At 33.3% G+C, this 13,906-nt stretch overlaps 1 protein-coding gene across 2 annotated transcripts; it reads left to right on the top strand.

Annotated features, from left to right (window-relative positions):
- The first annotated feature begins 400 nt into the window (after nucleotides 1-400).
- Nucleotides 401-13,241, top strand: LOC126818921 (ubiquitin carboxyl-terminal hydrolase 3). Of its 2 annotated transcripts, XR_007679412.1 has the most exons (16): nucleotides 401-680; nucleotides 1,328-1,388; nucleotides 1,990-2,076; nucleotides 2,614-2,718; nucleotides 2,846-2,927; nucleotides 3,198-3,289; nucleotides 3,450-3,560; nucleotides 3,897-4,010; nucleotides 5,049-5,269; nucleotides 5,765-5,845; nucleotides 6,791-6,909; nucleotides 7,649-7,768; nucleotides 8,149-8,222; nucleotides 8,442-8,482; nucleotides 9,162-11,442; nucleotides 11,488-13,241. XR_007679412.1 is itself a non-coding variant. In XM_050546609.1 (15 exons), exons 1-15 carry the CDS (start codon nucleotides 593-595, stop codon nucleotides 9,317-9,319), a joined length of 1,554 nt encoding a protein of 517 aa, XP_050402566.1. In that variant the 5' UTR covers nucleotides 401-592; the 3' UTR covers nucleotides 9,320-13,241. The 2 variants fall into 2 exon arrangements, 1 of the variants encoding a protein (XP_050402566.1); XM_050546609.1 differs by having other exon boundaries at nucleotides 9,162-13,241.
- The last annotated feature ends 665 nt before the right edge of the window (nucleotides 13,242-13,906 follow it).

Consider the following 13,906-nt stretch of genomic DNA (forward strand, 5'->3'; position numbering starts at 1 on the left):
TTTAAAAACTCCTATTGTCACTAATAATAATTAAACGGATAGCTTAAGTGTGACTGGTCCGTGTTTGTAACAGAATAATATTTTCCTTTAAAATGTATTTATTATTGAAGCAAAACGGTAGCCTCTGGGAAAGAAGCTAATATTCTTAGCCCTTTTCGGTTTGAGACCAACCAAAGAAAATCCAGGGCGTCACGTGACCTTTCACCGTGTACATTCGCGTCAAAACATAGTCCCGATATTAAATTCATTTCAAATTCCAAATATTGCATACAAAATATAAAAACGTGTCTGATTACTTTTAAGGAAAGGAATTGTATTTATATATTCCCCTAGATGTTTTAAAATAGGAAACTATTTTGAATAATAATGAACTGGCGTTATAATATCGTGAGAGGTTAAGTCGTGAATAGGTGAAAATTTACTCTTCAGATTTAGTCAAAGAATGGAAGATTGACAGCCAGAAACAATTTGATATTTCGATTATATACCCACTTGCTACTTCGCAATACGAATTTTAATATATCTGTTCAATTCACGTAGTTCATAGAATTGTAAAAGATTAAATCAAGGGGAAATTTGTTCCTGTAAGCGGATGGAGTGTCCTCATTTGGAGACATGCGTAAGAATATCTTCAGCGCCAGTGAAATGTGAAAATAATCCGCCCGAATTATGTTGTTCAGGTATAAAACGAATCTGTGTAAAATAATGTTAAATATTATAACGAATAGACAATATGTCAAGGACTTATATGTACATGTATTACAAATTTAATAGTGTATAACAAAGGGTTGAAAGAGAGGAAGGTCACAGTGAACCAAACAACCATGTGCGCATTGTTGGCTGTTGATTATAGGCCTAATAGGCCTAGAAGAAATGTCATTGTTGACATCACTGCCATACAAAGACTTCATTATTATTCTGTCATAAGCCCACTGTCTGCAATGCAATATATACTATAGACAGTAAACCCTAGTCTCAACCTGTCATAGACTGTATTTTGATCTGGTTTTCATATACATAATACAGTACAGAAATTTAAATGGTCATGAAATTTAAATAGTCATGACATCAATAAAATTTTCATTGACATTTGAGTTTGATTTTGATAGCCTAATGTGAGATTTAGATAAAGAGCTGACAATTCTTGCTATAATACTAATAATTTATATTATATAGTATTTCAGGTCAAAAGAAAGACCTGCAATAGGCAGATATATAGTAATTACATCAGAGTTTACTCTGTGAATTACATAATTCATCTTTAAAAATTTAATCCATATTAGTCAACACATTAATAACAAATAATTAATCGTTTTATATATTTTAGTTTGTTTGACGGGTAGTAGTCCATGGATTTGTCTTTCATGTGGAGTAATTAATTGTGGCAGGTAGGTGCCTCAGTTTGTGATTGTATAAAGGGAAGAAGCTAAATATCAGAAACGGTCCACCACTCACATTAGTTGTTTTGCATGTTAACCGATATAGATTGAGTTTAGTCTAATTATTGAAAATAAATAGGTCAATAAATGCTGAAATGACTCCAAAATGAACATTGCCAGTAGGTACTCTATTCCACATGCACACACACAAAATGTTAATAGAGGGAGGGAGAGAGAGAGATGTTGTTTAAGGTCCACTTGACACAAACTAGGTCATTTCGGGACTAACATGGTTCAATTTATTTCAATAATTCGCTAGCGCGTAGGGGTCTTTAGCAGTGGGAGGAAACTGGAGGACCTGGAAAAACCCCACAAGGTTGGACAGGCGACCCTACTCCTTGTCATGTATAAGCAGGGAATCGAAACCACACCACTTGACTCATGACAGACGTTATGATCAAACGCCCTCACATTAACCATTTAGACCCCCAACCCTCTCCCAATAACTGAAAGAAGTCAATTAGCATAATAGAAGAGATGTTCAAGTTGAAACATCTAGAGTTGACATTGATAATACACACATCATGTATTCTTATTACATTGTTTACAGATATGTTAGTGGTCATGCTCGAGAACATCATGAAACCACACAACAACATTCTGTTTGTATGGACTGCCATACCTTAATGACATTCTGGTAAGTATGTATATATGGATTCAATGTTTTTGTGATTGAGTAAAGTCCATGCAAGTGACAAGACTTTTAAATGGATTAATTTATCTTACTCTATGTAATTGTGAAAATGATTTGATTAAATTCGGTATGAATTTGGATGTTTTCTCCATTAAAATTAGGGGGGTTGGGATGGCCTAGTGGTCTAGAGTGTCACGCTTCGACCTCTAGCTGGCCGGTCACCTCTGGCTTGCGGTTGTGGTTTCGATCCCTGGTGTGAGCGTATGTGGCTTGGAGATAGGGGCGCCTTCTCAACCTCGTGGGTTTACTCCGGGTACTCCGGTTTCCTCCCACAGGAAAGACCCCTGCGCGTGCGCTAAGATAATGAAAATAAAAAAAAGACAACTTGTCTGCGATATTACCTTCGGTGGAAGCGGACGTTAAACACTAACAACAACAACAACAACCATTAAAATTGGTCTGGCAGGAACCAAGACAATTAACCTTAGTTCCATTATTGTTAACTTTTTCTGACATTGTGACATTGTTCTATTATTTCAGTTATTTATGTGATGAGTTTGTAATAAATGACACAACTGCTGGTAATTTAGATAAACTCCGCAAAAATTTGGAATCTTTTTCCCGACTAACACTCCAATCACAAAGGTATGTATACTTACATTTTATTACCTGGCCCAACTAACAAATTTTAAATAAAATACATTCAGACTGTTTTGTTTTGTGTGTGTTTGTATAGTTTTAGCGGTGATCACATTAAATATTTTTATTACAGTGCTCAAAATCATAGAACAGGAAAGCCTAGAAGAAGAAGTTCTGTTGAATCGGTAGAAAATAAATGTAAAAGGTTGAAAAGGGTGGGTAGATTATTTAGAACTTTTTCAGAGTTATCTCCCTTACATATGATTGCCTAAACTTGCTTTCTTCTTGTTGCCTGTCTTCATTAGTCCAGTCGGTGTGGAAAAGGATGACATTAAAACCCATTTCATTTCACTTCCTTGGGGTTGCTAAGAGGATAGTAACTTTTTAAAGTGATTTGTTTCATTCTTGGGTGGAATTATTGGCGGTGTGGAAAACTGAATATTTGATATTTCTACTTCAATGAATATTTGATTTTTCTACTTCAGGAAGATAAAAATAAAGCAAATGGGCCGAGGTCGTCTGGTTTACGCAACCTTGGTAATACCTGTTTTATGAATGCTGTATTACAATCATTAAGGTGTGTTTTAATTTAAAAGGTCACCTATCAAAATGTAGTATACTTACATGTATAAATATTTGATTTTAAGCATTTGGTATGTAGTAACTATTTTGAAAAACGGTATGTGTAAATTAAAATGATCCTGTTGTTAGTACTGACTTAATCTTTTTTCTTTCAGTAATATTCAACATTTCTGTGGCTATATAAAACAACTTCCTTCTTTAGAAGATAAGATTATAAAATGTAGAAAATCACAGATAAAGAAAACTCGTGAATCTGGTGATACTGTGTAAGTATAAATAAGGAATTATTTTAAAGCTGAAATTTTCAGTGATGTCTTTGGTTTTTTTTCCATTTGATCTTGTTGTATAGTATATTATCATCAATGTCTAAGAAATTTTGAAAATTAAATGAAAGAAATGGGTTCAGAACTCAGAAGATAAATTCTAAGAAGAACTATTATTATGAGTTTGACCCTGGTAATGGATGAACCCATTGTAACAGTAAAGACATGCATTTTACATCAAACAGACAAAAAACAATTGGTTTGTGAAACAGTTTAAATTTCTTTTCCTTCCTTATAATTAATATTTACACTGATAATTGTTTTGTTTTATTAATGCAGATTATTAGTAGAAGAATTGAGAAAAACCTTAGTTTCATTATGGCAGGGAAGCAAAAGTTCCATTTCACCAGAATCTCTTTTTTCCGTTATTTGGAAAGTTGTACCTAGGTTTAGGTAATTATTCTACGAACATTAAAAATTACTCCACTTATGACAAGAAATCTAATAATGTGATACAGTTTAAACCAGGAACTGAGCATGACATCATCTTGGAATTGTGACACCATCTTAACAATCATCAAAGACTGTCAATCTATGCGCAACTGTCCAAGAAATGGACATGCCAAGTTTCATGTTGATAATACTTATATTAACGGAATCTTAAAGATACATTATGTAAGATTTAGATAAAGAGCTAGCCATTCTTGCTATAATAGTTTGAAAATAGATAGGGGGGTTGGATGGCTGAATGGTTAGCGTGCGCGCGCTGTATCATAAAGTCTGTCATTGAGTCGACTGGCGTGGTTTCCAATCCCCGGTTGTACGTGGCAAGGAGTAGGGTCGCCTGTCCAACCTCATGGGTTTTCTCCGGGTCCTCCGGTTTCCTCCCACTGCTAAAGACCCCTACGCGCAAGCGAATTATGTAAATAAAATTAAACCATATGTTAGTCCCGAAATGACCTAGTTTGTGTCGAGTGGACGTTAAACCCCATTTCTCTCTCTCTCTCTCGAAAATAGATAATGTAAAATGTATAATTTGAAAATTTCATTCAAATTACTCTATTGCGAGTGAAGATATTAGCCTTTGAAGGTTTGACAAGACGTGTGCAATAATTTCAACCAGTCTTGATCCTCCATTTTTAGCTTAAATCAAAATATGGCTGAACTGTTCTAATCTGTTTAATATCGGAGAAATCCGATGCCATCGAGAGTTGATTATGGACTGGATAAGTTAATGTCTAATTATTAATTTAGAAAACATTTCAGGTCTGAAGAAAGACTGCAATAGGCAGATTTAGCTCTTGCATAATGTATGTTTAATCTTTTTTGAAGAAGAAGGGTAACAACAACAATGAATAGCGTGTGGTGCCCAGTTCTTGGTCCAAAAATAGTCTTTGACTTCAGTGGAGCGTAAATAATATTAATATGAAGACAATTGAACATCCGGAGCTTCATTTAAAAAATTATATACAAATTTAATTTTTTTTCTAGGGGATATCAACAGCAAGATGCTCATGAATTCATGAGATATTTATTAGATCGTCTCCATACAGAACTATTACAACTTCTTCCCTACCCTAACAGTAACAGTCCTTATATTGGTCCAAAAGGCAAGAGTACAATTGTAACTGCCATTTTTGGTGGATTACTTCAAAATGAGGTCAACTGTCTTATATGTGGGATGGAATCTAAGAAACATGATCCATTTTTAGGTTAGCTTCAATTATTTTCTTTTCAAACTTATCAGTTCTAACATTAACTCGATCAATGAAGCACACATAAATATAAGTAATTCTTCTTTCTAGTAGCTACAAATTTCTGCTGCTCATATGCGAAAATATATATTTATTGGTCTATAATATTCTCAAAAAAAAACACAACACAATGGAATACAATCACTGGTTTATACACATATAGCACGTTTCGACAAGTATTCTCTTATCATTAAGTACTTGATAACGATAAGAGAATATTTGTCGAAACGTCGTGATTGTATTCCATATAAATTGTGTTGTGTTTTTTAATGTGCTCAATCACTAAATGCCACTCAAGGATTATATAATGTTCTCAGTGTTTTAAATGCTGGATTGGAAATCCTGATTTATTGAATACAGGGGTTTTATCTATTTTTGTACCAACTAGTAATGAATATATATCAAGCATTTTAAATCTGTAATATTGTTGATTATTTTTCTTCTGTGTATCAGATTTGTCGCTAGATATTCCCTCCCAGTATGTGACTAGAACCAGTAAAACAAAGGAAGGAGAATCTGTGTGCAAGTTAGGAGGTGAATAATAAATAATATATAATAATGATGTCCTAAAATCCAACTGAAGCTGCATGGTCAGTTAAAAGAAAAACACTAGTTAAAAGGAGTACGCAATTAAAAGAAAACGTTTCTAAAAAGATGGATTTTAAGATTCCTTTTAAAACTGTCAATTGATGCACAGTGCTTTAGTTCTACAGGAAAATTGTTAGAATTACACAGTTCTGCTGCCGCAGATGAGGAAGATATAGACAAATACCATTCATGCATAATTTGTATTTGTATTTTTGAAAAAAATCTTTTTATGTGAAAAATGTCACAAAACTGTGATTTTTTTGGATTTTTCCTGTGTTTTGTAGTTTGCGCAGAATTCAATAAAACAATGAATTGGTAAACAAAATTAAATGGTACACGATACACGAATAGTCCTAATAAAAGTTTTTTTTAACTACTGGTCACACAACATTAAATATAAGCCTGGAGGTCGGGTGTTCCCTGCATTGGCCGAGAAAGTTCATCCAGATTTTCCGGTGTGGTTTCCCCTTGTCAGTGATGCAGGATGGAGGGCCTGACAAGGACAGCTGTCTAGTTGTTCGGATGGTACGAAAAACTGAGGTCCCGTGTACATATTGGCGTGCACGTCAAGATCCATTGGCAGTTGGAATTCGATATAAGAGTAGGTCGTAGCGCTGCTGCCCAGGCAAAATTTCCCTCATAGCACACTGTATGGCGTATGTCCGTCTTCATTAGCCCAGTTTAGGAGCAGAACAGTAAGACGTTAAACCCCATTTCATTTCTTTTACATTAAATATAAACATAACATTTCTATAAAATACCCCTATACACTAACCATCACCAAAAATAATATTTATTTTTATTATGCCAAAGTTCATCAGTATTCATATGTTGATATGGTGAGATAAACAAATGCACAGAACTAAAAGACTACATGGATATATTTTGTAGATTGTTTAGAGAGTTTTACTGATGTAGAGGAGTTAGAAGAATCTGAATTATATATGTGTAGTAACTGTAAACTTAAACAGCGGTCGACCAAGAAGTTTTGGATACGACGTTTACCTAATGTAAGTAATAGTTGTTAGCATTATATATTGATAATGTCAGTGGATATATCCAGTTGTGGATTACCCATGTTCCTGAAGCAACGACTGCGAGTTTTACAACATTTTGATGTTGCTTGTTTACTTCACAATTCCCAAACTTATAGCTATGTTATCTACAAACACGTGAGCAGTAGCGTCAAATCAGAGGTTGTGACATCGCGACCTCCACGGAAACCTTGACATTGAATAAACCTTGAACTTTGCAACTCGATTATCACGGGTAAACATTTTAGCTTGAAAGCGTGAGACTTGGTGTTCGCGACATTCGGGGAATCTGATAGGCTCACATTGCCTCACAAGCTGGGCTTGTACCCAATCGAAATTAGTGTCGAAATATGCAGGGTATTACGTGAAGGCCTTGATAAGTTAAGCGAGATCAAGCCTTCTATTGAAGATGTGGATTACCCTGTAGTATAGGCCATGATAGCTGTGGTCACTGTTATGATAATGTGACATGTGGTCTATTAAATGAACCCGTATTCATTAGTCAGGCTGGTTTAGAATAGTAAATTCTCAACGGTCATTTGCACCCTTCTTCTCTCAACCAGGACTCCCTTGGTCCATGACTAATGTGTTTTATAGAGGTTGTTTCTAGAGATGATCGGTTACCATGTCTGGGTCAGCTGATAATTGGCCATTTTTACCGATATTTAGTGAACTAGAACATACCCATTTTGAAATGGACACTTTTATTTTATAGGTATTGTGTTTACATCTAAAGAGATTCAGATGGAGTTCACATCATCGAGTGAAAGTAGAAACATTTGTTGATTTTGATTTAAAAGGTCTTGATATGAGTCATTATGTGTTAGATATGCTGGTAAGTTTGTTTAATAAATACTTTATTTCACATACCATAAATCCAGTAAAAAGTCAATAATGATCTGTGATTATGCATTATTAGATATGCTTTGTAGGACTTTGTTCCGGTGTACATGTAGCCATTGATGCATGAAATTGGGCAAAACAAATCAAACCTTGAATAAAGTGACATTTTGAATTTTATAAATTTGGCATGCTTTTTGCACTACAGACTACAGTACTGAAACGCAAAATCGTTGTTTAATGATCCCCCCACCGGCGCACACAATTTACTATGAAAATGCGGTTAGTGATTGGAACCATTTTGTATTGTACAATGTATGATCAATATAGAATATATACTAGTATTAACAATTACTATTGATAAAACCATTTCAGCATGAGACAAGAGGAAGTTCATCAGGTAGTAATTTGTATGATTTAGCTGCAGTTATAGTTCATCATGGCTCAGGGTAAGTTATTTAAAATGTTTCTTCTAAATTATGATGATACGAAAAAGAAATACACAGCCTAATTGATTAGTGTACCTTTAGATGTTGTTAATTATTGGATTGTGGGGTTTTAACATGAATTGTTAATATGGATTGTGGGGTTTTAACATGAATTGTTAATAGAGACCACTGCTATAGAAGTACTTATTTTAATGAGATAATATATTTGGATTTTCATAGGGCTGGCTCCGGTCATTACACAGCTTATGCAGTGCATGAAAGTAAGTATTTACTCAAAATTAAATTTATAAGCTACAAAGATATTTTTGTTCCTACTGTATTTTTTTCAGGGCTATTCCAGAAACAAAGATGTCCCACCCCCAATACTTCAGGGTTATTAAGCTGTTGTTTTCCAAATTTTAATTCTAACATCACAGGGAAACGAAATTCCCCATTCCAAAAAAGGAAATAGGGGTAATCAAATGTTAAACGAACCCCTTTGAAGCAAAGAACTGTTGAATATTATTTGTGGTATAATAAAGTGGCATAACCTAGGATATTTACTAGTGTTTAATTCAAGCTCCAAGCTTACTGAAGGGCCCTCTGATCTTAAAGCAGCAATGCCAATGAGCTCTTCTATAAATTTTTTGAGGGCTGAATAGTTTTGTCTATCCAATAATTAGTTTTGGCCCTTAATTAATTTGAGAAATCTTGTAAGTGTCTTGTTAATGCTCCCATTAACTAGAACACAATTAATACAGGCAAACTTTGTGGAGTGTGTGTGGACGGATGCTGTGAGCATGTGTCATCTTTACTCTGAACTGAAAGTCTGTAGTTCCTTTTAGTGGGCTTTAAATGAAAAAAAAAATCCCAAAACCTTGTTGGCCTAATGAAGAAGTGTTAAAAACATTATTTTGAAAAGATAGTTTCTAACAGAATATTTGTTTTTATCTATGGCAGGTCAGTGGTATCATTTCAATGATAGTACAGTAACAGCCTGTGATACAGAAACAGTGGTTAAATGTAAAGCCTACATTCTATTTTATGTTCGCCGTCAAATAAAACTACCTGATTATCTTAGTGTGACGGCAAATGGAGAAGAGAGTTCAGCAATATAAACTTGTGTCAACTCTCACGTTTAATGTACGTTCTATATGGTTTTGAGTGACAGATGTGTATAGTGTACCAAGCTTATTAGAATCTGCCTCATCTATGTCTGGAAACTATTAACTGGGGATCACATTGTAGCTCTAATTCATATGAAGCTTAATTTTTTGATGTAGCTTTATCAAAATAATGAAAAACAAAAAGCTTCAAGAAGCCAGCCCCTTTGCCAAAATAAAATTACTTGGTAATGGTGCAGATAACAATAGTCAAGTTACAATGACAATAAGAAAATTAATACAAGTAAGGACATAAAAAAACACACTAAATTTATACTTTACTTACTGGTGTATTAACAACTTAATCAATTGCAATATCACCCTAAGCGGAAGCGGACGTAAAGGTTGGATAAACTAAACTAACAACTTCATCTACTTGGATTCTGTGGGTTCACATAAAACTTTAACAAAAATATGATCAAATTTTATTTATTTAAATTGAACGCTGAAATTTATAAAATAACAATGTTAACTTAATCCATTACAGATTTTTTTTCTCTCTATTTTTAAAAGGCTTGGTTTGTGTTGCAGCCTGTTTTGCTGTCAAGGTCTCTTATCTATATGGTCTTGTCTGTAAAGATGCATTAAATTGCACAAATTATTTTCTCATTAAACAAAAATCACCATTTAAAGATACATTAGTTAAGATTTTAATAAAGAGTTGGCCATTCTTGACATAACAGGTCAAAAATAGATGAGAAAAAAAGAAAATATTGAAAATTTCAGTCAGATTACTTTATTCTGAACGAAGTTATCACTGTGGAAAGTTTGGACTAGATATAGGCATCAACTGTCTTTGCACCGAGAATTGCTGATTGTTTGATTGACAGACGATAACTCCACCCACACATTCTTGATTATCAAGTAACATTCTCGATGCCTACGGTAGCCTCGACTGTCTGTCCTTTCATCCAAGCTGTATCCAAGCCATCCAAGGGTCTACAGAGTTGATTTTGGGCTTCTTATGTAAATAAAGGTCTTTCCATAACATTTGAAGCCTATAGAAAGACTTGCAATAGGCATATTTAGCTCTTAACTAATGTATCTTTAATTTCATTAGTATTTAATAAAAGACACAGTTGTTGTTCTGTTTGAATTGAAGTTTTTAATTGTATTAATCATAAAATTTTCACGACTTTTACAAACTGAATTCTTTCTTAAAAACTTGTTTCTGTATGGTAACTGTGCAATGACTTGATAATAATTTTTTGAAGGAAATTTTAAATGCTGTAATTTCTACATATATTGTAATTTTTATATCCATTGGTAGAATGTAATGTTATGAAAGAACCCAATGGATATGAATAGACATATGTTGATAAGATTCGGTTGTTGAATGATTGAATGAAAATAGATTTTTGATACTGAAAATTTTTCTTTTGGTTTTGTTATTCATTTAAACTTCAGACCAAACATAGATTGTTTAATTTAATTAGAGGCCAAGCTCATGGAAGAAGTTACCTCTTTATATTGCTATGTAGTGTGAATGTGTTGTAAATATGCTGTGCATGGTTGATCAAATGATATGACTTTAATGCTCTACCTTTCCTAATATTGTCTAAATATAGTCTTTTGACTGAATATTCCTTTTTAAAATTATTCAATTTCTTTTTTTAAGAGTTGTTGTACTCTACATATGATTGATAACATAAAGGAATATCAATAACCAATGTGATATATAGCTAAATCTGTTGTATTACAGGGCTAGTAGGCATGGGGTATTATGATCATTGTTTATTTTACAAATTCTTATGAAGATTGGCTTTGTACTTCACTTATTAAGTTAATTGCTTTGGCAAATTTGGAAATGTTGGATTTAACTAATGACTACCAAATTCAAATCATTAGTGATCATCTATAGATGCGAAGTGGGTTATATATAAGATGGTGTGGAGCAAACAACCTTTTTTTTTTGACACTGTGAGGGAATATATCGTCAGTACAACTGTTTGTAGTTTTCAATAAATGTCCCAAGAAACCAAATATTGAATTATTAGAAGCCGCATTGGAAATTTGATCATAACAATTAATGATCCTTTAAAAAAAAATCTGAATTATATATATAGTCAATTTCAGAGGTCAATAAATAATCTTTCATATATGGAACACAATTAATTTCAGAGGTCAATAAATAATCTTTCATATATGGAACACAATTAACAAAGAATATATTCTTTGAATGTATTCTTTGAATGGCATTTAGTAATCAAATAAAACACAATTTATGGATAACAATTACTATGGTTTATTTCATTGCAATATTTCAACAAGATTTCACAACTCTTTATCAAACATATGTCAACACAAATAAGTTGTGAAATCCTGTTGAAACGGCGCAGTGAAATAAACCATAGTTATTGGTATCCATAAATTGTGTTTTATTTGATAACAAGGAATATATTACAAAGTACTTATCAGATTTAGATTAAAATATTATTTTGTATATGAACCAGCGGCTGCCAGGCAGGATACGCCCACATTTTCAAGAGATGGATAGAGAACAAGCTAACAAGAAAGTGATTTTTCCTACAATCAAGGGCCATAATTCAGGAAATTACAATTCGATACGCGCAAATATCGAAAGGAACTGAACGAACGGCCGCCATTTTGTCTGTCAATTTTCATGAAATTCGAATTCAGTCATCCTTAGGGTGTAACGGTGATATAATAGAACGGGTTTTTAATTCGGATAAAAATTATGACTTCTATAGGGTCCACAAGCTAAAAACGTGATTTTTCGTACAATCAGGGGCCATAATTCAGGAAGTTACTGTCATTTATGCGCGAATATCGAAAGGAACTGAGATCTTTGGGTTATAAACTTACATTTCAAGTTTCAAGAAAATCGGATCAAAACTGTGACCTCTATAGGGTCCACAAGCTAAAACGTGATTTTTCGTACAAACAGGGGCCATAATCCATGAAGTTTCGATCCGATACATGCCAATATCGAAAGCAGCCGAGATCTTTTGGGGATTAACCTAAATTTCAAGTTTTGTCGAAATTGGATAAGAATTGTGACCTGTAGAGAGTCCACAAACAATTGTGGACGGACGGACAGTGGCGACGGCATAATACGTCATGTGGACGTATAAAAATATGCTCTTTATTCTTGTGGTACAAACTATTTATCAGAATTTTCTGATTTGTAATTTTTCTAGAAGATGCAAAAATTACATTTGATCAGTAATTGGTTTGTCTCATAACCAGTATGTGTATTCCTTTTTGTTACCTATCATTTAGAAATTGATTGTCAAAAGTATTGTTTTCCTATAAAATATTTATTGGCTCAGATTTGTTTTACAATTGTATATTTCAAGTACATTTGCAAATTGTAAACTTAAGAAAATAATAGGGATTGTATGAAAGTTAAATTAAGTTTTTCTTGGGGGCATGAACATAGAATTTTTGACGAAGTAGAGATGGTCAAACACTGTAGTTTTCTGTCAAGAGAAACTCCTGATTTTCTGTTGGAGGTTCGTTACAAACCTTTGATACATCAAAAGGGGCGATTAGGCCAAACAATTTAATTTTCAGTTCTATAGGATCTTGATAAATAAATAGCCATGTTAATCACGTGAAAGATGCTCAGTTCGAAGAATTTTTCTTACAAAGAAACAAAATTTTAACAGGTGTTCCCTAAGAACAGCAAATCAAATTGGTGTGGCCTTAAGGAAAAATGACAGGAAACTACACAGTGTACATCTGACCTAGCTCCAAATCTGGATGAATTGGCTATATCTGTATTGTGCACTGTTTGAAGTCATACATGTAGATGTATATTTTGTAATGCTTATTTTCAGTGTGTTCAAGGTATTACTGTGTAGTACTATTCAGTTGATTTAATTAAAGAAACAAATATTTTCAAATAGTACAACACCTTTTTTTGTTCTTAATTTTAAACAATATTCGATACATAGAATACAGGAACCACAGGTACAAGTGATTTGACAGTACAATTTTTATCTTTGCAGGACTCTCATTTTCATGAATGACAGTTTGTTACTAAGAACAACTTGTGTTTTCTTGACTCTCCTGTGTATTAGATAATGAATAAAGCACGCGTCTGAGGTTATGCTGGAGAAAGAAAGTCCCAAAGAAAGAATTAAAGGCTTTTTTATTGAGGTTTTCTTTCTAAGGTCTTTCTAATCCTGCATATCAAACTTAAAAAACGTATCGTAATTGAACTTTGATATAAGAAAAATAACAAATATTGCAAGCTATACTGAGGTCAAAAAGAAAGTATATACACAAAAAGTATGACTAAGTTTTGTTTAGATTAGAAACATTTGATAAAGCATTACTGAGTTTGTCTCTTGCGTGCAATCTCAACATTTCAAAGCAAAATTAAAATGTGAAACAAATTGGCATTCTACTCAAATACCATATACCATGAAAAAACGACTTTGGTTGATGCAGCACAAAATGCACAGTGTATACTTTCTTTTGGACATTAGTATATTTCGGCCTTAGAAAAACCTGGAAAGATCAAAAAGATTTACTGTTACAGGTATATAAGTTAAAGATGATATATTCTCTAAT

Source organism: Patella vulgata, chromosome 4 (genome assembly GCF_932274485.2).
Source record: "Patella vulgata chromosome 4, xgPatVulg1.2, whole genome shotgun sequence".
Taxonomy (NCBI): domain Eukaryota; kingdom Metazoa; phylum Mollusca; class Gastropoda; family Patellidae; genus Patella; species Patella vulgata.

Bases quoted from the DNA above. Each gene is read 5' to 3' on its own strand.
- LOC126818921 (XM_050546609.1), top strand. From the start codon at position 593: ATGGAGTGTCCTCATTTGGAGACATGCGTAAGAATATCTTCAGCGCCA. The intron at 2,719-2,845 runs GTATGTATACTT...TTTTTATTACAG, and splicing joins CTAACACTCCAATCACAAAG to TGCTCAAAATCATAGAACAG. The intron at 3,290-3,449 runs GTGTGTTTTAAT...TTTTTCTTTCAG, and splicing joins GCTGTATTACAATCATTAAG to TAATATTCAACATTTCTGTG.